General features: G+C 42.9%; 1 protein-coding gene and 1 pseudogene across 1 annotated transcript in view; one reads left to right on the top strand and one right to left on the bottom strand.

The window, feature by feature from the left end:
• The window catches only part of TTC8 (tetratricopeptide repeat domain 8), a 38,934-nt gene extending 36,156 nt beyond the window's left edge, over positions 1–2,778 (top strand). Inside the window, exons 13-14 of the mRNA XM_070403477.1 lie at positions 1,587–1,670; positions 2,200–2,778. Of these exons, the coding sequence (XP_070259578.1) occupies positions 1,587–1,670; positions 2,200–2,316 (201 nt within the window). The 3' untranslated portion in view covers positions 2,317–2,778. The remainder of the gene's footprint in view (positions 1–1,586; positions 1,671–2,199) is intronic.
• Positions 2,779–10,440: 7,662 nt separating this feature from the next.
• Positions 10,441–10,967, bottom strand: LOC139001996 (ferritin light chain pseudogene; annotated as a pseudogene).
• Between the last annotated feature and the right edge of the window lie 16,266 nt (positions 10,968–27,233).

Genomic DNA, 27,233 nt, shown 5'->3' with positions numbered 1-27,233 from the left:
TGGTCGACAAGCCCTTGTCAGGCCTACCTCCAAGCCTCGTCCTGAACCCGGCCACCTTCCTCCCCCCACCACCCTCTCCCGCCTGCTCTCACCTTCTGCCTGGACCAATGCAAGAGTCTCCTTGCTGGTCTTTTTGTTTCCAAGTCAGCAAGTAAGTGTGCCCTCTGAGACATCCTCCTCAGGACAGCCGCGGGGATTTTTAAGAAACAAACAATACTATTTTATTACTACTTCGCTTAGCATCCTGCAGAGGCTTTCTCTTTTCACTTGAAGTAAAACCTGGACTTCAGCCCTTGGCCTAGGAGGCCCCGTGGCATGTGGCCTCTGGCTCCCTCTCAGACGACACCTTTTGTCACCGCAGCAGTTCCCCCTTTTCACGGTTTCGCTTTCTTCGGTTTCAGTTACTCGCGCTCAACCACGGTCCTAAAATGTTACATGGGAAATTCCAGGAATCACAACTTCGGAGTTTTAAATAGAGCGCCATCCTGAGTGCGATCCCTCTCCATCCTGCCCAGGACGGGAGTCATCCCTCTGTCCAGTGCATCCGCGCTGCACATCAGCCACTTAGTAGCTGTCTCAGTTATCAGATTGGTTAGGAGAGAGAGAGAGAGAGAGAGAGAGAGAGAGAGAGAGGGAGAGAGATGACATATCACGTATATTGTCATAATTGTTCTATTTTACTATTGTTGTTAACCTCTTATTGTGCCTAATTTACAAATTAAACTTTATCATCGTTGTGTATGTATAAGAAAAACATAGAATGTACAGGGTTTGGTACCATCCCTGGTTTCAGGCATTCGCTGGGGTCTTGGAGCGTTTCCCCGTGGATGAGGGAGGACTGCTCTACACCTTTCGTACTGACTTCTGAACACGTTAGCTGCCTGCTGCTCTGCAGACACGCAGTGCAGACACGCAGGGTCTGTCCTTACTTTAGGGCCTTGGGAAAGTTCTTGCAGATCCTGCAGTGACTTTTCTTTTTGTCACTGAGGTCTCAGCTTCATCCCCTCCTTAGAAAGGCCGTCTCACACTTCGGTGTCAAGGAGACCCTCAGGCACTGGCAGCAGAATAGGAAAGGCATGCTCACTGCCACCCAGCACAGAGCTTGGAGCGTTATCAGATTGGTTATGAGAGAGAGAGGAGGAACCATTTGCTGTGGCGTTTGGTTGTGTTTGTTGTTGTATTAGAGAACAGATCATTAGGAGCCCACTAAACCAGTCAACAGCAACACACACTGGATTAACAAGACTTTTTTTTTTAGCATTGAGAGGATTATATTTTGAGTTGTCATATTGAAATATAAACTTTACAGGAACAGCGGTTCTCAAATAACTAAATCTACTTAAGTTTTCAGTTCCCTTACTTTCACCATATTTTGAAACATTTTAGTATTAATCTAGTTTTGGAAAATATACGTAGTTAGTATATTAGTAAGTTGTCTTACATGAGGAATGTCATCTGTATTTATCACATCATGTTTATTAAAGGTCCTATCTTGGGTAAAGGATTCTTTACCAAAAAAAACCCACAAATATAGTGCTGACATCTGCTCAGATACCTTTGGTTTTTCTTTTCTTTTCTTTACACAGGCAAGAGCGCTGTTGCAAACTGCATCATCTTTAGCACCCCACATGTATGAGCCGCATTTTAATTTTGCAACAATCTCTGATAAGGTATTCTCTTTCTATAGCAATTTTGTTTTTTAAAAAATCATACAGATAAATAAGGGCATTCTAACCATAACTTCCGGAAAGAAATGATTTTTTAAACACAATTATTATATACACATATGTCTTCCCTTAAGGGACCATGTAATAAACTTTAAAGAACGTTATCACTGAATATTGCCTAAACTTAATACCATTATGGATTGCAGAATAATTATTTTACGTTTTAAGATATGACATTTAGTCATTAAAAATATACTCATTAAGGAGCTGCTGGGTTTGGGAAGGATTCAGTAATTGGCATTTACAGCAAGGAAATTATTTATATAATTGGTTATTTTCTTTTTCTCATATTTTTCCAAGTCAGAATTGTCTTCTAGGTGAAAGAATTCTAAATTCCAAATAGCATAATCAAGCAGTTTACCCTTGGGAACCTTTGAGTTTGGACAGTGTGCAGATAGTATGTCTTGTTTTGACTCCCTTGCTCATTTTTGGGGAGTTTTATTCTGTGGTCTTATTCTGGCCTTTCTTGCAGATTGGAGATCTACAGAGAAGCTATGTTGCTGCTCGCAAGTCTGAGGCTGCATTTCCGGATCACGTGGACACCCAGCACTTAATTAAACAGTTAAAGCAGCACTTTGCTATGCTCTGATTGCTCCTTAGACCAAGTGTATTTTTACGATGGGGCATTATATGAGGGAAAAGAAGTGTGTTTATTTACATATGTGATACAAACTTGTGCTTGATATTAGTGAAGATGACACGAGTGAGTTTAAACAAGAATGTAAATTAAAACTTTTATAATAACTTTGTAATATTACAAAAGACAGGATTTCAGCATTTGTAAGTAGATCATGAATCCTTCTCCCACATTATATAGTGGACGTTTATTTATAATGTTTATAAACCATTTTCATGAATTTCCTCAAAGTTTTATAAATGCATATTTTTACTGTTCTTAAGCTTGACATTAGCTATCATGTAGCTAAAGAGGTCTGAAACTTGCACTTTTATGGCTAAAAATGTGTATATTTACTCTAATTAGATATTTATTTAAAGTATTTATCAGATACTTTATGAGAGACTCTACATTTTCCTATGTATTATGCTTTAAAAATAAATCAGTGTGTAAAACACCATCATTCTGTTATTTTTCATGAGATTTTGTTTCAGGGAGCTCAGATAAAAACGTCTTTGAGAAGTCCGTAATCTTAGAAATCAAGTCATCATTTTAATTTTATTTGAAATGATGCACCACCAAGTCGGTTTTGTTCCTGAGAAGCTGTTTTTGGGCTATCACATTGTTAGTGTCAGAACCTCAGGATTAGGAATGGGGTCACAGGCCAGGAGTCCACCTGTGCTCAGCCCCGGGAAGGTCAGGCCAGGTCCCAGTTCTGTGTGTTGTAAATCCTGGACAGGCCCCGAACTGTATTAGAGGAACTCTCCTTAAGGTGTTTGTTCAAGGCCGCGTGTCAAGGGGACCGGGACACTCAGATGTGCATTTTGGACTTTGGAATCTGTCCATGTTATTTTTCACTTCTTAACTTCATGAACACTGTTTTACGGATGCCGATTCGTTTCTGTTCAGATTTGTGTAAGTAGTCCTACTTAGCTGACAGAACAAAACCACGTGAATTGAAGGCATTCTAGGTCGCCGGAGGCTGGAAGTAGCCTCTGAGAATACGTGGAGAGTGTCTTCGAGGTGCAGATGAAGGAAGGTATGTCCTAGGGTCCGGAGTTGCCCAGTGACCGGTGGTACAGCCATGACGGACCCACGGTCCTGACCCTGAGCTTTAGGCTTTTAGCCTTTCCTTCTGCAGGGCATGCAAGTGCTGCTTTAGCTCATGGGAATTTCCTCCAGCCCCAGTACTGCACTTAGTAGTTAGACTGACATTTTATAATGTGAACCGTTTTCTCAGTTAATGTAAGATAAGAATTAATCACAGTGACTAACACTAAGGATGTGTGTGCACTCAGCACTGTTCTAAGCACTTGATGTGATTAATTCATCTGATTCCCACTGCAGTCCTGTGAGGTGCTGCTATTCCCATTTTACTTGTGAGAAAAGTGAGGCACAGAGAAGTCAGGCCACTTGCCCAAGGTTAAACAGTTACCAGTGGCAGAGCTGAGATGTAAATACAGGCATGGTGGCCCCCGAGTGTCTGCTCCTAACCGCTCTGTTAAATCACTTCACATTGTTTCTCCTGTAAATAAAGCTACGATCATTTAAAATGAATATGATATGCATTAGTAAAAGTGAATAATAAGGGAATAGTCACACAACAAAAAGTAAATGAGTCAGTATGCCTAAGGCAGCGGTTCTCAACCTGTGGGTCGCGACCCCTTTGGGGGTCAAATGACCCTTTCACAGGGGTCGCCTAAGACCATCGGAAAACACATATATAATTACATATTGTTTTTGTGATTAATCACTATGCTTTAATTATGTTCAATTTGTAACAATGAAATTGGGGGTCACCACAACATGAGGAACTGTATTAAAGGGTCGTGGCATTAGGAAGGTTGAGAACCACTGTCCTAAGGTGACATAGAGATATTTTTGTCCTGGCTTTATGTTAATTCAATGTGAACACCAACGCAAAGGGTGAGTCAGGATGGCTGAGGGCAGAATGATGACATAACACTACGTCAGGAGCTATATACATCTCTGTAACAAAATTATTTCTGAACTGCGTCATTTCTGGCTTCTGTGCCAACATTCCAATAGAAGGAAGGTTAACAATCGTCTTCAATCATGGCTAAAAAGGTATTCAATCCATATGCAAACTGTTCAACCAAAATTAACATCATTGAGCTTCCGACTGATGAAAATGAGATATGGCAAGAAGGCTGCCCACACTGAATAATTGCTGAGGTTAGAAGTTCTTCCTTTGCAAATGTATCACATCTGAACCAGTCCCCTATGGTACTAATTGTTGTTACATTTCCGATCCCAGGATAGCACCCATCAGGATATAATGTATGGCTTAGAGATAGGAAAATTGATAAAGATGACACGTCACTATCCTTTTAATGTAGTTTCCACCACCAATTCTTTATTAACATGAAGGATTTCTTATCAAGAGATTTCAGTTGGGACTGAGTTTAGGCATTCAGAAAAAATACACACAAAGATTTTAGAAATACTGTGGTAAGACTCAAACCTTGGACTATAATGAACCCAGAAATTGAGTTCAGGTAAAAGGCCATAACCAAATGGTTATAAATTCTAGGAAATAGGTTAATTGGAATGGTCCTTGGATATGTTCTAGAGTTCCAAAATGGTTATCTAGGCTCAGATATAAGTCGGTGTGGGGAGATTTATTTAGTAATTTTAAAATAACTGCAGTTTTATATTCTTCCATGTAGATGGCATTAGTCCTATTTTTTGGCTGGCAAATACAACATTTTTCAGAGATGCTGGCATTTTGCTTCCTTGATATTAAAGCCATATTCTTGAGATTAAAGAATAAAGATTAAATAAAGATTAATTTATAATCATGGGACTATAACATTCTTTGCAGTGTGATCTTTTCCCTTACCTGAATCCTGACTAATGAGGAGTAATTGGTTGGTAAGATGTCAATGATGGAAACTCTTGGAGAAAGCAACCACATTATCTTAGGGAAGAAAAGGCCACACCTAGACAGATTTTAGGAAGAAATTTTTTCCCTCTTTTTAAACAATATATTTTTATTGATTTCAGAGAGGAAGAGAAAGGGAGACCTGCACGCCCACTACTGGGGATCAAACCCGCAACCTGGGCATGTGCCCTTGGACGGAATCGAACCTGAGACCCTTCAGTTGCAGGCTAACACTCTCTTCACTGAGCCAAACCAGCTAGGGCAATTTTTTCCCTTTTTAAATCAGAGACAAGATAGACCCTCACCCAGTGTTTGAAACTCAAGTTCGGTGGGCTCTAGAACTTCACACTGTCACTGCCCCCGCCCCCCAAACACCTGACCCACACCTGATCTATGAGATTCTCTCTCTCTCTCCCTCTCCCTCTCTCTGACTAACAGGCCTTCTAAAGCTTCCCCCTTTTCCATCATTATGGAAACTGCTCTCATTAAGGTCACTAATAACTCCTATTGAGCAAATCCAGCGGTGCTTTTTAAAAAAATACCCCTTTTTAAAATATATTATTCATATACCATACCATTCTCTTTAGTACCATTCAGTGATTCTTAATATATTCGCAGCTGAGCAGCCATCACTATAATTAATTTAAAACCATTTCTCCATCCCTAAAGAAGCCTCATACCCATTAGCAGATTCTATTGAATGTGTAGATCTATTGGGGGAATTTTGCCATCTTAATACTAAGTGTGTTCATGAACATGGGATGTCTCAGTGGTTCATTTTTAGTCTTTATCTCACTTGACCTTTCTCAGCATTCGCATGGCTCACTCTCTTGAAGTTCTCTTCTCCTTTGACTTCTTTAGTGCCATCACTTTTTTGGGTTCTCCCACTTTTCAGAGCGCCCCTCAACCTCATGAAAGACTCCAAATTGCCCTATAGCTTAATTCCTTTTCTTTTGCTTGTCCTTTAAATTTTGTTGTTAGTCAGGGTTCCATTTTCCACCCTTTTAAATTCTCACTTTTTCTCTTATTCCTCAGTATGCTCATTTTCTCAAAGAACCTTCAACTACCACACACAGGCTAGGGGTTCCCAGTCTGTGTTTTGGGTCCCATCTTCTGACTCCAGATACTGATTTCCAACTTCCAGCTGGAATTGTCACTTGGATATTTCAGAGCCATTTTAAATTCAAAGGAAAAGTATTCATCAGCAGCCTCTCCAAATCTGATCAGACCTTGCACTGTATATAAAAGTTAACTTAAATGTATGACAGACCTCAATGTATAACTTGTAAGTACAAACTTTTAGAAGAAAACTTAAGAGAAATTCTTTGTCAGTTTGGGTTACATATTTTTTTTTAGATGTAGCACCAAAAGCATACTAAAAAGAAAAGAAAGAAAGATTAAGCAATTGGACTTCATGAAAATTAAAAACTTTTACAACTTGAAAGACCTTGTTAGGAGAATGGAAAGACAAACCATAGGCTCGGAGAAAATACTTGCAAATCTTATATCTGATAAATAATTTACATTCAGAATATATAAAGAACTCCCAAAACTCAATAAGGAAAAATAAAAATGGGCAAATAACAAATTTTGACACTTCACTAAAGAAGCTATATCGATGGCAAATAAGCACATGAAAAGATTCTCAACAAAATTAGTCATTAAGGAAATGCAAATTAAAATCAAGTTAGAATGGCTACATTTAAAAAGATAGACCATATCAACTGTTGGTTAGCACGTGGAGCAAGTAGAACTATATACTCATACTGGTGGTGGGAATGTAAATTGGTACAACCACATTGCAAGATGGTTTGTAGTTTCTTAAAACATTAAACTCTACCCCTCCCATTTGATCCAGCCATGCCATTCCTGTGTATGTACCCAAGAGAAATAAAAGCATACATTCATAAAAAGACTTGGGCCTGAATATGTATAGCAACTTTATTTGTAGTAGCTCCCAACTGGAAACAATCCAGATATCCATATCAACAGGTGAAGGAATACTAGTAAATGAGCTGCAGCATTTCCACACATATAAAACAACAAAAAGGAATGAACTATTGACATATGCACAACATGAGTGAATATTAAAAGAATCATGCCGAATGAAAGTAGCCAAACAAAAAGTACATGCTGTATTATTCCATTTACATAAAATTCTAGAAAATGCAAACTAATCTGTATTGACAGAAAGCAGACCAGTGGTTGCCTGGGAACAGGAGGCTACAGAGAGGAGTGGGAGGGAAGACTCACAAAGGTGCATGAGGAGACTTTGGGGGGGCGGCTATGTTCGTTATCTCAATTACGGTAGTGGCCACATCACCGTATACATATGCCAATCTTATCCCATTTTACACTTTAAATATATTCAGTTTATTGTATGTCAATTATACTTCAATGACACTTTTTTTAAACAAAAATCTCATAGAATCCTACATTCTTACAAAAAAGTCAGTTTCACTGTATGTAGATTATACTTCAATAGACTTGATTTAAGCAAATACAAATATCCCAGGTAACTGAAGTGCCATGCTATTTTTACAGACACTGTTTAAGTGCTATAAAAGTGTAGGAGCGTGACAGATGTTTAAAGAAAAAGCATTGAGAGAGGATGAGAGAAATTACTGGGTGGAGCAGTGGGATTTTGACAACCTGAGAAGAGAGATGGGCTATGGAGAGGTATTCCAGGCAAGGCTCCTGGGTCAACATATTCGGGGGCCATTAGAGTATGAATTTGGCGGGATGGGCACTGGGCAACAGCAGCTAGAGAGGGCTGGCCATGACAGCTAGATCTGGAGGCTCAGGAAGGACTGAAATGTAGTTTTTGAACCCCAAGTTCAGGAGTTTAAGCTTTACCTGAGGACGGAAGAGGAAGCAGGTATTTTGTAAGAATCATTCTGAAGGCAATGTTTAGGGTCAGTGGGAGAATATAAAGTTGAATACAGTTTGCAAATAAAGGTTTCTAGGAAAATGAGTGTATTTACACTAGATAATAAATAATAATTTCTCAACAGCATAGCATATGCATCCGATCAGATAGTTCAGGCCACGCTACTGCTTGGTTACACCCTTTTCTCTTTCCCATCTGCGCTAAAAAAAAAAAAGCCTAAAATATGCCTGGATTGTCACAGCTCATGCAAAGAACACTGGATGTCACAGATGGTGCCTCGTTAATTATGGTTTGCAACAAATAGTTTTCTTAACAAGATTGTTGTCTTTTACAAATGCAGGGCTACTCGTTATGTAATATTTCTCTATTTCACAGGAATTTGGGGGAAAGAAGAACATGAATACTTACACAGTTTTCTCCACTTTACGATTTGTTGCATTGGAATTCATGTCTAAGGGGAGGCTGTGATGAGAATCACTTTGCTAGATGGTTTCTAAGAGCACTTTCACCTCTGAAGTCCTCAAAAGGCACCAACTATTGAAGCTCCCTCAAAAGCAATAGGTAACCTAAATAGCCCATATCTGCTCAACCTGTGGGTCTCGACCCCTTTGGCAGTTGCACGACCCTTTCACAGGGGTCGCCTAAGACCATCCTGCCTATCAGATATTTACATTACGATTCATAACAGTAGCAACATTACAGTTATGAAGTAGCAACAAAAATAATTTTATGGTTGGGTCATAACATGAGGAACTGTATTTAAAGGGCCAGAAGGTTGAGAACCACTGTGCTAAAGCGTCTATCTTGACGGCTTGAGTGGAGGTGAACAGTACAGTGCCAGTGGGAAGTGTCCCAGGTTCCTCAAGACAGAGGGCTTTAAAGTGAAGGATCCAGGCCATCTTTTGAGGCCCTTGTGAAAAACTGAAGAACAAGAGGTGGGGAGTGAGAACAGCATAATAATAAGTAATTATGAAATATCAAGCGCCTACTGCTTGTAATCTTTGAAACCCCACAAGTTAACTATTAGGATTCCCACTGTTCTGGTGATGACCTCAGAAAGATTACATCACCTGCACGAGGTTACCCAGGTAGTAAAATCTGCATCTTGGTGTGCCATCTTTTTCCTGCCACTTAACAGCAGATAAACTAGCAAAAGTAGATGAGGTGGTAGCTACCCACAGGTTAGATAAACACTGAGATGCCACAGAGAACAAATGGTTCACAAATGATGCTATGTGCCCCATCAGAAGGGTCTTGACAGTTAGTTCCATGACGTGTACTGGTCACAAGGTGCTTCCCTGATCTCCTCTGATTCATTCTCTCAGCAGCCCTGTGGGCCCAGCAGTCTAGCAATCTGTATCCCCACCTTACAGACGAGAAAAGAAAAATTCAGGGCGATAACAGGATCCACCACAGCCACACAGCTGGTGAGAGACAGACTGGGGAGGTAAACACATCTTCTGTTCCCCATGACAGCAGTACATCTCCACTTGCCCGACCAGGCAGCCTCTCAGTGATACAGAGACTAAATGAAAGGCCAAACTAAATGTCTTAAACTTTCCAGGTGAGGGAGAAGTGTGATTGGAAACACAGTCACTTCAAGCTGCACCAAGCCTGTCCCAGGTACATTTCACTGGGTAACGTGGAGGATGTTCTGGTTCCAAAGGAAGCAGAAGATCCCCACCGGCTCTGACCTGAACTGGCTGTGTTACGTGCCCTGAATTCTGAATTCTGGCCTATCCAAACTTACAAGCGTACAGAGGGTTTATTTTAAAAAATATATATATATTTTTATTGACTTCAGAGAGGAAGGGGGAGGGAAAGAGAGATAGAAACATCAATGATGAGAAAGAATCATTGATCGGCTGCTTCCTGCAAGCCCCACACTGGAGATTGAGCCGAAATTTGTGAGCATGTGTGCCCTGACCAGGAATCGAACTGGCCACCTCTTGGTTTCTGGGTTGACGCTCAAATGCTGAGCCACACTGGCCAGGCCAGAGGATCTATTTTGGTTGCATAGCTCATGATAAAATTTCAAACAGAAAACAAATTCTGAAGAACTTTGATAGGAAAGAACACATGTTCTTAATACTGACTTCTCAGAACAAGGCTGCTGCTTCTTCTCTTCCTCCTCCTCCTCCTCCTCCTCCTCTTCTTTCTTCTTTTTTTTGCTGAAAAAGCTCTATTGTTTCATTCGGTCCAATGCATGGAAGAGGGTTTCAGAGAGAAGAGGCTCAGATGAAAGCCAGACACCTGGGGAATGCACAGGAACCTCTGAAATGCCTCTGGGCTCCAAAAGCTCCTAGTTGTGCTTGAGGGTGAGCCTTTCGAGGAGATACTCCCCCAGCCCAGTCAGCCTGCGGAGGTGTCAGGTGTAGCCCATCTTCTTGATGAGTTTCACCTCCTCGCCCCGGAAGTGGTTCTGCAGGAAGTCACAGAACTGAGTGTCTGCGCGGGTAGAACCCAGAGTATGCAGCTCCAAAGGGGCCTGGTTCAGGTTCCTCTCCAAGGCCAGGGCGGCTTCCATGGCATCCTGAGTTTTGCCCACTCATCTTGGGAAGGCTTCAGCTCGTCCTGGAAGAGAATGCGGCCACCGCACTTGTTTTGCAACTTTAAGAGACGGTCAGTGCCCTCACTCTTCTCCACCAACTTGTGGAAGCAGTGGCCGCCGCCCTCCAGAGCCACATCGTCCAGGTCGAAATAGAAGCCGAGAGAGAGAGAGAGAGAGAGAGAGAGGTAGGTGTGGGAGGCCCACAGAGGCAGGTTGGCCAGGGGGTTGACCACAGCCTCCATGTCGGGGGCATAATTCTGATGAATTTGGGAGCTCATGGTGTTCAGCAATAAGGAGTGAAGGCAGAAAACAAACAAACCGTGTGTTGGCTGGTCCCAAAGATGCTTCTGAAGGTGGTGACTGGATAAGACGCAGGAGAGTGGCCGGAGGCTGGAAGAAGGGGCGTCCCTGGGTCGGCTTCTTCGCTTCTTACCCATGAGGTTCATGAGCAAGCAGCTTTCCCAGGCGCACAGTGACGTCACCATCCAGGGCCGGTGAGGGGAGTGAGCCAAGAAAATCTGAGTCCGGTTCAAGAGGTCCACTGTAAGCGCGACATTTGACGGTGACGTCTCCTGGTTTTCCTCCTTTTAAAATAGCCGTGTAGATCTTGCAATGAACCTCAAAGCAAGTCAGTATTTGTTGTCTTAGTTTTCTTTCTTATTGAATTTACTGGGGTGGCACTGATTAACGGAATTATACAGGTTCCAGGTGCACAATTCTACAACACATCATCTGTACACTGTACTGTGTGTTCACCACCCCAAGTCAAGTCTCCGTCATCACCATCTAGTACCCCCCAATCCCTGTACCCTCCTCCCCTCCCCTAAAGTCTGTATTGTTTTCATAGAAAAGTAGTATATTCCTCACATCTTTACAAAAAGCAGCTGTTCTGGGACGAAGGTCTGTATGAGTCCTGTGGTTTCCCCAGCAATGTCCACATCTTTCCTTCCATTCCTCAGCTCCAGGTCGAAGAATTAAGTGGGTGAAGTTTGCCTTGTTTAGTGCCTTCCTCTCCCCTCCTCCCTCATCTTTCCCCGGGCTCAGGCTCAGAGGCCTTCCCCCGCCTGGCTCAGCGGCATCTCCTGCCTGGACCGTTGGGTCCCTTCTCCAAAAGTTGCCGGTTCTGGGTCTTCTTCCCTCAAGATCCCACCAAGTCATTGTCCAATGTGGACAGTTTTATGTTTCTTCCTTCTAAGTAAAATACGTGTCATTTCACATGGGTTTGCAGGCATCATGGCAGACGTACAAGGCAAATATCTGGGGACAAGAGGAGCGTCTCAGCACCCCTAGCTCATATCATGACAGCAGCCGCCTTGGCAGGGAGGCTGCTCCTGAAATCCCAAAGGCATGAGCGTGGCTGGGGAAGCGACAGCAGACAGCGGGAACATTCTAGATCTTGTTTATTCAAATAGCTTTTCTGGGCTCTCACTATGGTCTTGCTTGGAGCTGTACTCGGCGCGGTTTAATTTTTAAATCCGATGGAGGGATGTGACAATGACAGTGGGATTCTCGGGAAGGTTGACCTAAGCCCAGGTTGCTCTCTAGGTTCCTAGGAGACAAGAGATGGTGGCTGTGCTTATTTTATCCACCACTCATTGAGGTCTCAATCTGTTTCTAGTATGTCCTGTTAAAATTCTCAGGACCTACTCTCCCATGAGTAGAAGTGGTAATTACATTTTCAAAGCTGTAAACTCAACACAATGGTATTGGAGAGGTTGTGGGAGGGAAGAATAAGTGTTTGGAGACACTTTTTGTGCTGGTGTTGCTCACACATCCATTTCTGCCCACATGGTGCCATACAGATTGCACCTTAGGGGTTCTGTGGGGTGCGTACTTTGTGTATCTGTGTGTGGGGGGGTGGGTGTGTGTAGGTGTATATATGGTGGAGGACATCATATGCTTTTTTAAAAATTGCAAGTTAATTTGATCCTGAAAGTTGTTATATAGATACCACTTGGGAAATAAAAAATCTTCTAGTATTTGTTTTGAATATAGAGATAATCTATACAGCTATGCGGTCTCAGATTAGCTGCATCAGTGTACCACTTGGAATAGACATCATCTCTCTTGGAAGTATCCGCTCCCTAACCACAGACACCGTTTAAACATCTTCCTCCTCTCCCTCCCCCCACCTCCTGTGAAGTGGAACCAGGGGTAGCAAATTCCATGGCTGGGCAGCCCTAACCAGGTTCTTTTCTTGCACTAGGGCTGAAGGGTACAGAGGAGTTGAGGTGGCTTGGAGAAGACTCAGAGAACATTCCCCTTAGCTTCTCTCTACTGATTTGGAAGTGTTACAACCTCTTCCTGTGTCCTTTTGGTAGTTATTCTTCACATTAAGAGGCAAACACAATTTAAGTCTGTATTTAATTTGATATTTCCACCCTTTTCCTGTATAATCAAAACCCTCCAATCTTACGTTATATGTCCAGTACTTTAATCTCACCACGTCTCTATATCTCTCAATATACTCCTCTGTTCCTTTTATCACTTGTTTAGATTTCCCTATATGGTCACCAATTTCTTTGTTCACCGTCCTTCTTGAGACTAGTGACATCTAGTTATAGAATCTCAGAGGGACTTACCTTACAATGATTGGTATGTGTTCTGTGGACATAAAATGTATATTCTCTATATGAGATATCAGATTTCTCTTTCTCTCTAGTGTACAAATAACTTTGTTTATTTTATTATTCAATTTGTGTCCTCACTGCCTTTCTAATCTATTGAATTTGTCAGGTTCCTGAAAACCTCCTAACTAATAGACCATCTCACAGAGCTTTGATTTGGGTATTACATAAAATTCTGGATGTACGCACATCAAACATCTAACTCAGTGCTTTACTATTGAGCCTGTGTGAGCTTGATCTCTTCTCTTCCCCTTCCCCTAATAATGATCTAAGCCTTTGATGACCGATGACATCATGGTATAAAATCCAGTCAATATTGTCATACCTTAATATAATCGGGGGTAGGGTGGGTCCTGCAGTGTTGAAAGGTCTAAAATCAAGCTCTCATCAGGGCTATGCTCCCTCTCAAGGCCTTTCTCTCCCTAGGTGGCTGGCAATCCTTGGCATCCCTTGACCTGTAGCTGCATCCTTCCAGTCTCTGTCTTCGTTGTCATATGGCCTCCTTCCCGGTGTGTCTGTCCTCTTCTAAGGACACCATTCATTGGGCTCATATGATATGACCTCACTCTCAAATAATATGACCTCATTTTAATTGATTACACCTGTAAAGACCCGATTTCCAAATAAGGTCATATTCTGAGGTTCTAGGTCAGTGATGGCGAACCTATGATATGTGTGTCAGAGGTGACATGCAAACTCATTTTTTTGGTTGATTTTTCTTTGTTAAATGGCATTTAAATATATAAAATAAATATCAAAAATATAAATCTTTGTTTTACTATGGTTGCAAAGATAAAAAATTTCTATATGTGACACGGCACCAGAGTTAAGTTAGGGTTTTTCAAAATGCTGACACGCCGAGCTCAAAAGGTTTGCCATCACTGTTCTAGGTGGACATGATTATTTGGAGGACACTATTCAACCCACTACACAGTATGAATGACAATGAACTAATTTTCTGAATGAAGTCTGTCGCTTCCCGTCCCCTTGACTGGGACCAGCCCTCCCTGAAAGAAGATTTTAAGGTAATCTTGGGAGTAAAAGTCTTGGTCAGCTGTGTAGGGTAGAATGCTGCTGTAGGCGCAGTGGGCCATGACAGGGCAGATGTTCTAATAAAAAAGGGTCTGACGTTGCCTGCCAATCAGAAAAAAAAAAACCCTGTACACCCTTCGGGGCCTGGAAAAATGAACCTCCTCCTCCCATCTGTTTTGTATTCTTGTTAAAGAGCTCTGACTCAGAGGAAGACTACACTGCCAGCCAGGGACCTTGTTTGTGTTGAAGTGCACCTGGGAGTAACAGCCTGCGGGGAGGTATAAGGGCTGTGATGTTCATGGCAGAATTCGTGTAGAATCGGGGCCCACGCCTTTGTCTGTGGTGAACATATGGACTCGAGAATCTAGGGCAGGGTGACTGGCAAGCTAAGGGACGTTAGCAGGCATAGGGAAAGGTTTGTCTTGGGAAGAATATTTAGATGGCAGTTGTTTAGTCACTCAACAACCCTCACAGAAGGCAGGCTCTGTACCAGGCACTGTATTGGCTTGTGTGTCTCTCCATCAGTATAACTCAAATACCACATTTAGGCATATTCCTTATGGTTATTTTCTCCAAAAATGTGGAGAAGCGCCTGAAAATGACATAGCATTGCTTCAAGCTGGGTGAACTAAAGCATAGAGTGTTGACATAAGATAACTAGGCATGGGGCTCAGAGTTAAAAATGTCAGGGTTTGTATGAGGCTCAGAGTGTCAGACAAGATCATCATGAAGTATAGGGAAGACGACACTCAACTCTACTAACCTAAGATGATGCCTTAGCCCAGTGGTTCTCCACCTTCTGGCCCTTTAAATACAGTTCCTCATGTTGTGACCCAACCATAAAATTATTTTCGTTGCTACTTCATAACTGTAATGTTGCTACTGTTATGAATCATAATGTAAATATCTGATAGGCAGGATGGTCTTAGGCGACCCCTGTGAAAGGGTCATTCAACCGTCAAAGGGGTCTCGACCCACAGGTTGAGAACCGCTGCTAGCCAGTCACAGGTCACAGTAGGCGCTGTAGAAAGGTCAAGAGAAAAGAAACAAGAAGCCTTACCAGATATTCAGGAAATGGTATTGCCTTTGGGCTTATGTGAAAAACAACTGCTAAAAGGAAAAACATTGAAATATCTTCCACTCAAACAATTTGATGCCTATAGCTGTGCTTCTCACCTGGATGATTTCTTTCATTTCCAAAGTGTGTCTTTTGATAAAGATATTCATTCATTCATTGGGCCACCGTTTGGGAGCGCCCACGGGAGCCAGGCACTAGCTGATGGTGGAGTCACAGCATTTTTAAGCCACATTTTTAAGCACAGTGTTCAGTCCTTCCCTTTGGTGTCTCAGAGGAGCAACTTGCCCAGGATTCTGAAATGTCTGGTCCTACCTCCCCCCTAGTCAGGGGAAATAGCTCTTGGGGGCCACATCGAATGCCCGTTCTGCAAGGCCTTCATTGTGGACTGAATGTTTGTGCTCCCGCCCCCCCCCCCCCCCCCAATTCATCTGTTGAAGACCTAATCTCCGACGTGGTGGTATTTGGAGGTAAGGCCTTTGGGAGGGAATTAGGTGGTACAAGTGTGTTTAGAGGAAATATTGACCTCTAGCAGAATAATCGCCATAGCAACCAGAGAACCCATCACCTGAACTGTATGCCACATAATTTTATGTTTACTGTCTTCTACTTTAAGTGATAGATCAGAGAAAAAACAACAGCAACAACAACAACAACAAAAACCCTGACAAAGATCAGGTTAGAAAGCCATCATTTATTTATTAACACAGCTCTAAGTCCACAAACAGCCTGACATGACAACTTTTCTATCTTGGTGTAGGCCCCCTCCCAACAGTAGAGTGACAGGGTCATGGATCCCCTTCAACAGACCAGAGATGTGCCTGCCCCAGGGTGGCCTCTTCTGGGACACACCGCCATTCTGCCAGCCTTGCCAATGTGTGACATGGGGGTGACCCCCGAGGGAACCGCTCTGTGCTAATTCTATCCAAACCCTCAATCATCAAGCAGGAGGATCCATGAATCAGACCACAAATCAGAGAAAGAAAGAAAAGGCATCCAGAATAATTTCAGGGAGAGAAAGGATGGGCCACTTTCAGAACAAGAGAAAGGAGGAGAAGGAGAGAGAATATGAATTTTTCATCTTTCATTTTCCGAGACTGTCTGCAGTTCACTCCTGATAAAGCAGTTTGGAATAAAGCTTGGGTGATTGGGCCTTTGGTTGCCATGGCAATCACTAGCTGTGTGCAGTCGCCTGAGGCTCCTCTAATTTCCCTACAGAAGCGAACACAAGGTCAGCCGAGGATACAAAGTGCCCGTCCCAGACTCCTGGAGACCAAGTTCATCTCTGCCTGGCACCTGACCAAAATGTCTTTAAAATTCATTCTGTTTCTTAAAATATTAGTGGTTGTTTTGACATAAAATAAAAGGAGGCAGGTTGGAACTTTGGCATACAGGAAGCAGAATTTCATTTTTACATAACTTAGTTATAATTTCTACCTTTATCTCAGTGGGGTTGTGGGAAGAATTAAACAGTTTTTAGGAATCACTCCACTTCCCCCGGGCTTGTGTGAAGGTGTTGGGGGGAGGGTTGGCCACATACTGCCAGGTTTGGGGAGGGGATATCTGGGCCCACACTGAGACCTCCCTCCTTTCTGTCCATGTGGCCGTGTTTGGTCCTGCCCCTCTCTCCATTGCTCTGTTCCCTCTCGGGGTGGGTCCTCTTTACATGGGTACGACAGGCAGGCAGCCTCTCTCGGGGGTCCTGAGGCTCCCCGGGGCTCTGTCTGTGAGGTAAGGCATAGATTTCACTCTCCAGAACCCACCAGGCTCTGCTTTCATCATCATCCTTCAATCCCCTCAAGTATTTTTATAGTTTTCGGGTAGGGAGGAATCTTGCCTTTCAAGTTCCTTGAACATACATTTTTGTCTGCACCCAAACCTTTGTATTGCTCAGGGGCTTAGAATTTTAGAAACTTGAAACTTACTGAGCATCTACTAAATGCTAAGTCCTCTTCTAGGCTGTGGGGATATGGTAGTGAAAAAATACCCAAACATCCTTGAGATTATGGGGCTCATGTTCTAGCAGGGAGACAGACAATAGTCGATACATGCAACAAGAGGTAAGCAAACATAGGGAAACAATACAATAATTAATAAATAGTGATGTAAGAATGAACTCAGTGTTTCATGTTCTCACAACTGTAAACCTCTTTTGCCCCACTCTGTATATAGTGTGCTAGGAAAAGACAGATGCTAGGGGAAAATAGAACATGAGAAGAGCGGTCAGGGAAGTGGAGGGGGAGCAGCAATTTCAAATAGAGAGGATGGGGTGGGTCTTCTGGAGAAGGTGACATCTGAGCACAGACTTGGGCAAGGTCAAAGGAGTAAGGTAAGTGTGCGTCTTGGGGGAGAGCGTTCCTGCTGAGGGGAGAGCTCAAGCAAAGGCCCTAAGTGAGAACACGCTAGGACTTGTGCAAAGAGCAGCATGCAGACCAGTATGGCTGGAGTTGAAGGAGGGGGAGAGTACACAAGAGAGGTGTGGTGGGGCGGGAGGGTGTGTGTGTCTGTGTGTCTGAGTGGAGGGTCTCGTAAGCTCATCCAGGTCTTGGAAGCCTTGCAAGGACCGCTTTGATCTGAGTGAGGCAAAGAATCATTGGAAAGTTTGGATTAGGAGCATAATCGGCCTTAAGTTCTAAAAGGATCATTCTGGCTGCTGGGATGAGAATAGACCGTAAGGGATAAGAGTGAAAATAAGGAGACAAGTTAGAGAAACATTGCAGAAACCGAGACCAGGAGGTGAGGAGAAGTAGTCAGATTCTAGGGCAAAAGGTTATAGCCCTCTTCCACTGCCACCTGCTTTTTTATTATGTTCACGAACTTTCTTCCCTCTACCCCACCATCCCCCGCACCCAGAGGTGCCACCACAAACCGAAATTTTATATTTAATATGTGATCGGTTTTCCAGGAGCTTAGCCTCCCGACCGGCGGAACACCCTTCAGGGATAACGCAGGTCACTGTTAGGGCTGCAGAGCTTCCTGGTAACATGAGTCATTTAAAAGTGCTATCTAGTAACTTGATTTTGCAAATGTCCTCGCCATTTGATTTGGATAATCTAAATTTATTAAATCCTGAAGGACATGTTCCATGGCCGGCTGCACCAATGAAGACCTTAAATTGTTTTTGCTCTGTGTTCTGTAGCAATTTGTCTCCTGTAACTGCTATGTAACAGCCCAACCTTGATCTCCAGGGGCCTCCGAAGACTTCTGAATTAAATCTCAGCGATTTCCTGGGCATATGTCCATATCCACTCTACACAATGATTTGGAGAGTGTTGCTCTGGTTTAAACCACAGGCATATTGGGATTATTGGAGCAGGATGGGCTGGGGATGGGCTGGCATCTTACTGTCATTCCAGCTGTTTTCTTTTCACATTCCTTCCGAATACAGGGATTTCTTCTGGGGAGCCATTGGAAGTGTGGTTGAAGCTCCTCTACACTTGAAAGAAAGTTTATCTCTTTATTTCCACTGCTTCAAGTAGTAGTCCAATATCTTTGTTTTTAATCTTGTTTTGTAAGTCTCTTTAGTTTATTAGGTGCTGAGCCAATAGGATTGTTGGTTGAGCACAATAGAAATTAAGTCTGGCCAGAAGGATGGGAACGAGACCAGAGAAAGGGTGAGATGGCTAAAGAACTAGGCTCCAAGGACAGGTGGGAACCAGGGGAGGAAGGGAAGGTCAAGGCCAGTGCAATGGACAGAAGGTCTGTGTCCCCCTCCAGTTCATAGGTTCAAAACCTAACTCCAATGTAATGGTATTGGGAGGGTGTCTTTGGGAGAAGATTAGGGGGTGAGGGTGGAGCCTTGATGAATTGGGTAAAGGAGGCCTCAGAGGGCTCTCCTGTCCTCTTTCTGCCCTGTGAGGGTACAATCTGGAAGAGGGCTCTCAGTGGAAACTGACCAATTTCTTTGACCGCCACCCCGCCCCAGTAGTCAATCTGGGTGAAATCCTTTTGATTCTTTACAATGTCTCTTGGCTCCTCATTTGTCATTGCTAATTATGCTGTCTTTGTTTAGACTCTGGTGACATCTGGGATATTTAAAACTCCTAATTAGTCTCCCTGGCTCTAGTTTCTTTATACTCCAGTTCATCTTACACAGTGTTTGCCAAACCCATCTAATGACCTGGCTTTTAAAAAGTGCCTGTAGCTAGCAGATTCAGCACCAGGTCTTCACCCTGATGTTAAGCACCCCTACTATCATCATCTTTAGCTCCCCAGGTTAGTCTACCTACATCATGCTCCCATCTATACTAATAAAAGGGTAATATGCTAATTAGACCAGGAGACCTTCCAGGAGACCTTCCAGACAAAGCCATGGTGGTGGGGCTGAGGCAGAGGTGGTTAGGGGCAATCAGGCCAGCAAGGGGGGGGGGCAGTTGGGGACGAGCAGGCTGGCATAGGGGGCAGTTGGGGGTGATCAGACTGGCAGGCAGAGTAGTTAGGGGTGATCAAGCAGGCAGGCAGGTGAGCGGTTAGGAGCCAGTGGTCCTGGATTGTGAGAGGGATGTCCGACTGCCGGTATGGGATCAGGCCTAAACCGGCAGTTGGACATCCCCCGAGGGGTCCCAGATTGGAGAGGGTGCAGGCTGGGCAGAGGGACACCACCCCCTTCCCCATGCACAAATTTCGTGTACTGGGCCACTAGTCTAGTATATTTCCTTTCCCCGTTGGTTAGACCCTTTCAATCGCTCCTCACTCTCTGAAGGAGTAAGTTTCCTCTCTGAAGCATGGCACAGGTGGCTTTCCCGACCTGTGCCTGCCTACATTTGACCTCCACAGAGTGTCAAGCTGTTTTATGCTTCAGTGCCAATTACATATGCTCTTCTACTCTTTCAACTAGAATGCCTGTCCTTAAATATTCTTTGAATGTTTAACTCATTAATTTTCCATAACCACTGAGTACCTAATGATGCCACACACTGTCTTGGATGCAGAGAGCTGGTCAGATAAGATCCCTGCTCATGGATATTATGTTCAAGAAGGAGAAGACCAACAGTTAATTGGAAATGAATAAATGGAATACTTTTAAAGAAATAAAACAATATGTGCTAGAGAGCAGAGAGAGGGAGTGGCCACTTATCCTGGTGTTCCCTCAGAGAATGTGCCATTTGATCTGAAACCCAAATGAGAGGAGAAACTAGCCATGCAAAGATCAGGGAGGAAGGTTATTCCACATAGAGGGAGCAGCAACTGCTAAGGCCTAGGCAGGAAAAATTAGTATACTAGAAGAACAAAGAGAAGCCCAGAGTGGCCGAAGTATAGAAAATAAAGGGGAGAATAATATAGATGAGGTCAGAGAATTGATAAGGGCTTGATCATATAATTTTTAAATAATCTATAGAAAAGAGTTTGGATTATTTTGCTTCCTCTATTGAATCTTCCCTGACCTTCTTTCACTAATTCTTTAAGCACAATAATTTGATCCTGAGTGATTCTACTACTGAGTACACCTAGCTGGCCCACTCAGCATTCTCATCTCAACTTGCTTTGTGGATATCAGGTTATTAGCATTTCATGTATTTTTAGAAAATGAAACCAACTCTGTTTCTTTAAAGAGAAAATATAATTGAAAAGGCAATGGGGATATGCACAGGAAACATGTAGTTCTCAATGAACATATTATCTATATTTGCAAATTTGGGAGTCCAAAGGCCTCCTGATATTGTCCTCTTGAATGTCAAAGGTCTCCACCACTGTCACTTACCATCCTTAGTTATCTGGTTATCTATTTTTCAACTAAATTATAAACTCCTTCAAAAGTAGGTTTTATGTATGGAATTACTTTTTCTACACATGTCAACTTCCATAAAGCACCAAACACATGTCTGGTTTCATGGTCGGTAATTACTGTCTCTCTTTTCACTTTGAAGATTTTTGCTTACACTGAGAGGGATTGTGTAAAGACGGTGCGTAGTAAATAATGGTCATTTTTATGATCATCCAGTATTTGGGGGGAATTTCCCAAGACAAAATTCCCTCCCCTTCCCCTCCATGCCCCCCCCACTGACCAAGGTAGAAGCCAGACTTTCTTTCCCAGCTTCCCTTGCAGCTAGAGTGCAGACAAGTGAGCTTGACTTCTCTGATCAGATGTACGCTGTGCCACTTTAATTTGTAAGTGAAAAGGAAAGAGCTGTTTCCTAGAATCCAATTTCCAGATAATGGAGAAGCAAGACATTCAGCTTTCAATAGCAGAGAAGGGAGAGTTCTGACATCCAGAACCTGGGGTCAGCGGCGGGAGCCACAGTGTCTGTACCCAGTGACAGTAACTGTCTTTGCTGGAGCTGCCCTGCAGCTTGGCTTGCATGTTCATTTACTCTTATCCTGACTCGAGCCCTCCAGGAATTTCTGTAAGTGACCTCATATCCTTTAATAAATTCCATTTCTGTGTAAATTGCTAGAATGCATTCTATTTTTCTCAACTAAGAGCTCTGACTGAGGCTGGCAGGGTGGAGGAAGCAGGGACACTTTCAATTAAGCCTTAGGGTGGAAAACGAATCAGGAATTAAAAACAAAACCTCTGCAAGTTATAATTTAAGCCAGTGGGAGCATGATAGCTGATTTACAAAAATCCAATTTGCTCACAACCTCTTGGAGAGCAAAAACTATTGAAATAACATTGCTTTAAAATGGAAGGTAGGTATTTGGCAACTGGAAATTTATAAAGACATTTTGACTGAAAAGTACCCCAGTGGGACGCTGAATAGGCATGTAAACTAAGGCTACTCTCTCACTTACATTTAAACTGACACACTGCTTGATGGTATTGCATCCTTTTCCAAAATAAGCTGTTTCCATTCACCCTCAGACCCCCCAAGCATGTATAATGCCATGGGAGTGTTTCTACATTGAGTTTCTGGCAACTGACGGGGAGGTTTTGAACTACTTAGCAGAGCTGGTATTCTTGTATTATAAAAAATGCAGGTCCCCCCCCAATGTCCACCTCCCCTGCCACACACACCCTGGGACTGTTTTCACATCCTGTTCTTTATATATATTTTAATGTAATCATGGTATTAGGTATGATCTAGTTCCGCTAGTTGGGTTTTGATATAAAGCTAGCATCAACCCTGGGTTAAACCGGAGCTTCAGTGAATCCTTACTTAATCAATAACCCTATAAAGGAAGTATTACTTCTCACATTTTACAGGTGGTGAAACTGAAACTCGGGAAGCTGATGTTACTTGCCCAAGTACTTGGGTTGTGAAATTAATGCAGTAGACCGCTGTCCAGGCTGCTCGAACAAAAGCAGAGACTGGGCAACTAAGACAACAGAAATTTCTCACAATTCTAGTGGCTGGAAGTCTGAGATCAAGGTCCTAGCCCAGTTGGGTCTTGGGTGGCAGATGCGGACTTTTTCACTGTATCCTCACATGGTAGAAAGAGAGGAACCAAGAGAGCTCTCTGAGGTCTCTTTTACAAAGGCACTAATCCTTTCACAGGGCTTCATCCACGTGACCTAATCATCTCCCAGAGACCCCCTCTTCCAAATACCATCACACTGGGGGTTTGGATTTCAAAATATGAATTTTGGGGAAATGCACACCTTTAGTCCATAATAATTACATATATATGTGAATATATAATAATTCATATATATATTCATATATATATAGTGAATAGAAAAAATCAGAGTACATTGTGGTTCTCAGGGGTCTTATTTCATGAAACCATAATTTTAGTGTTTTTTTAATACATGCAGATGTAAGTAAAGGGTAGAAATGTAAAATACATTGCTTAATGTGAGTTGCAGTAATTGATCTCAGGCCAGTTGCTTCATGTTACAGGAAAGGAAACTGAGGCATAGAAAGATTAAGTGGACCAAAATTACTCATCTATTTAGGAGAAAATAGATCACCATCTCTCACCTGGATCCTGTGATCCACTCCACCCTTAGCTCCTAACAACAAAATACCACGTGCGGGTGCGCACGTACAGTGTGATTGAAACTTCGTGGCCCATGCGCAGAAGTCGGTATTTTGTGGAAGAGCCACACTGAAGGGGCCAAAGAGCCACATGTGGCTCTCGAGTCGCGGTTTGCCGAGCCGCAGTTTGCTGACCACTGGCCTAGGAAGTAAATGTCATAGAGAAGAAAAGAGATCTGATGACTGCACCCTCCAAACTTTGGGGATTGGGAAAATCACCAAGTGCAGCAAAGGAGGCTGAAGAGAGGCCAATGGATAAGAAGGAGGCCAAGAGAAAGACAGGTGTGCTGGAGGCCTAGTGGAGTTTGTTTCAGGAGGGAAGGTGCTTGACAGTGCAAAGTGAGTCTTCTGATGGAGTAGGAGAGCTCACAATTGACCACCACCACACTTAGAGTGCCTTCATTGGAGTGATAGGGATGAAAATCTGATTTGAGTGGGCGCAAGAAAGACTGGAAGGATAAGCAATAGAGTCAGTGAGAGAAGATAATCCCTTTCAAGGAGTGTTTCTGTGAAGGGGAGAGAGAAATGGGCAGTATTTGGATTAGAGATAAGAGGTCAAGGGAGGTTTTCATTTCTACATTTTGCTTTGTTTGTATTCCATCATATTTGCGCACTGATGGGAATGATCCAGGAGAAAGGGGGAAGCCCGGTGATGCAGGACAGAGAGGGACCATTGCAGGAGGTCGGAGAGGAAGTGTTCTGGGAAAAGGTTTGACAGCTTTATCCATAGTAACAGGAGGGAAGACAGAGCATTAGGGCCCAGGAAAGATGTGTCAGTGGGAGCATGTGACTTTCTCTTCTGATTGCTCCTACTGTTTCAGGGAAATAAAGGGCACCACCAGCTGGGAGTGAGGAGAAGGGGGGAGATAATGGAGGTTTGAGGAAAGAGGAGAAAGTGTGAAGTGACCATTCTGGTTAGTGCAAGATAGAATTGCCAACCAGCAGTCAGAGCCCCTTTGGGGACCCACGAGGAATTGAATGTGCGAACAGCCAGCATGGCATTAAACCTTTCTCCAGCCACATTCAGTGGTTCCGTTGCAGAAGCAGAATAGGGAGAAGGCTGGAGTTTTGCAAGGAGAGTCCAACGGAGAAAGAGAATGACAAAGGCAAGGGAGTGACGATGATGATACACTGTTGGGTCCAAGCCTGGATATGGGGTGGTGAGGGACAGTGGAGGAGAGGCAGGGCCAGTGGTTTGGGGTGCCAGTGAGGCTGAATTAGGGAATGACAACATGTAAGGCATCCTCCCTCTGTTCATACTGTTGGGATGGAAGGCAGCAGGCTCGTTCCAAGCAATGTCAGTGCCACCCTTTCTTGCAGTACTGCCTTTAAATGGAATAAGATTACAGCACTTCACTGCTGGAAACATGAGCTAGGGATGTAAGTGTTAGCAGAGATGGATTGTGGAATGGGATAGAACTGTAGCTATTGGCTTCCTGTCTCTTCCTCAAGTGCAGCTGAGTGAGCAGGAATTAAGACAAGGCCAGATGTAATGTCAGGCTGGCTTTTATCCAGGAAAAGTGGTCCTTTTATTGCTCAGGATCTATTTCTATACATAAAGCAACCTGCAGCTACCTGTTTTCGTTTGCTTGTTATTTCATCATGTGGAAAGTTGGAGAGATTTTTAACAATTTGGAGATTAAATATTGATTGGCTTGGTTAAAAATTACTTTTGGGAAGTCCCAAGAGTGTGTATGTCTATGGATGAATGGCTGAAGGGGAGGTAAAATGACAGACAGAAATGAATAGTGGTTTCAAGTATGAATCCCAAATCAAGAAAAGGTCATGAGGACCAAGACTGTAAATTATAAGACTTGTTTTGCTGTCTAGCAATCTGCCATGGAGGTATCTCTCTATAGAAAACTCCAAGTTCATATTAAATAAATACATTAATGTATTTAATGATGGCAACTGAATCTCCCAAGCAAAGTTAAAAAATCTTGCCCTAGCTGGTCTGGCTCAGTGAATAGAGCGATGGAAGGTCCCTGGTTTGATTCTGGTTAAGGGCAGGTACCTTGGTTACAGGCTCCATCCCCAGCCCTGGTTGGGGCATGTGTGGGAGGCAATCAACCGATGTGTCTCTCTTACATCAAAGTTTCTCTTTCTGTGTCTCTCCCTCTCCCTTCTACTCTCCTAAAAAAATATCAATGGAAAAATATCGTTGGGTGAGGATAAACAAAATAAAACAAAAGTCTGCAGTAAGTATGTGCTGGTCAGTCATTGAGTTTTCACTGTGTTCACTTTCTTATTCAGAGCAACCCATTACCTGATCAACTTACATAACTTCATTGGCCCTGTCTTTGTAAAACCCAAACCCTTAGGTGAAGGGTCTTGTTACAAAAAATAATATCTAAAGCTGTATGTATATATTCCTGAATTGCAAACCAGTAGTGAGAAAGAACAAAAAGTAAACAAATGAACAGGAAAAAAAGTAAAATAATAATAATAAGATTCAGAGTTATCAATCAAAGCTTGAAATAACAGACATCACCTCCTCCTGGCCCACCCACCCCATGACCGGCTCCCCCTCTGTTCTCTGTCATGGAGAATGGTTACTCCTTCACCCAGGCCTTTGAACTGGGAGCCCTGCAGTCACTATGACTTTATCTCTCTAGGCATCCTTCACTCATCTCTCTCTCACACCCTTCACATTTAATTGATCATCAAGTCTGGGCAACTCTAGCTTTTGAATAACTCTATTCAATCATTTGTATTCTTAGGGTCATAGTTCAGGTCTTTGTCATTTTACCTGTAATTCTGCCTCCTAACTACTCACTTCCAATTCCATCTTTAATCTCAATCCCTTATCAATTGATCATTTCTGCAAAAATTGGAAACTAAGTAGCAAGGATAATTAAACAGTCATCTATATTTCTATCATCCATACTTCTATCATCCAGCATTGTCATATTTGCATTGTCTTTCATACAATTATATTACAGTTCTAGATAACATCCCCTTTATTCACTAACTCCTTTTCTCATCCCCCTTCCTGCTCCTCCAGAGGCAATCAACATCATGAGTTTGGTGTGGTTTATAAAGCATGGTAGATTTTCTTATTTTTTCACAATAAATTGTTGCCTCCTCATTCTATTGCTCTTCCTTGAGGCAGAACATAAGCCCACCATAGTTAAACAAAACCTGTCAGAATTGAGCAGGGCCATGGCCAACCTGCAGCCTTCATGTAATGTGAGTAAAATATACATATTTGTCATTGTAATCCACTAAGATACTGGCGTTATTTGTTACATGGCACAAGCTGACTAATTCAAAATATTTATGTATGTGAAGGTTTACAAAAGGAATGCAAATGTAGCTATTGTGTTCTTCTTGTATGTCTTAATATATATGTATATACAAGCAATATGTGTTTTATGTTTATTATCTGTTCCAAGGCTTACATTCTCTATATATTTCTCTGCATCATAATATTTATGCTCAAGATTTATGTGGGATATCTCTCCATGTGGATGTGTATGGATCTAGATCATTCCCTTTAACAACTGTCAGAGAAGTCTCTCTAAGTCACACATTTGGTTCTGTCATTTCTCTGCCCCGAAGGGCTCACAGCTGAAGGCAGTCACAAACAGTACTCCCCGAAGCTGGGCAACGAGCCCTCCTGAAAGGGAACCTCTGTGATGTATCACAGCAACCACTACAGTCCGCACATGTGCAGTGGGATCCGCCTTTCTTCAAATATTTCTGGAAGCAGCTCTTTCCACAAGCTAGTGGGCCATGTTCCAGGATGAAACTTAGAAGACGAAGGGTAGTGAGGTGAACTAGAGCCCCTGCTGCTGTAGCTGGTCTTAGAATCACCATAGATACTCATCATCTCTCTCTACCATCCCTCCCAGTTTCCTTTCACCCTCAGCCACCACTCTGCTGCCCTCA

This window comes from Myotis yumanensis, unplaced genomic scaffold (genome assembly GCF_028538775.1).
Source record: "Myotis yumanensis isolate MYYU_CA2020_CCGP unplaced genomic scaffold, mMyoYum1.0.hap1 SCAF_1, whole genome shotgun sequence".
Taxonomy (NCBI): Eukaryota; Metazoa; Chordata; class Mammalia; order Chiroptera; family Vespertilionidae; genus Myotis; species Myotis yumanensis.
Note: the sequence above shows the minus strand (reverse complement) of the source record. Positions and strands in the feature narration are given on the sequence as shown.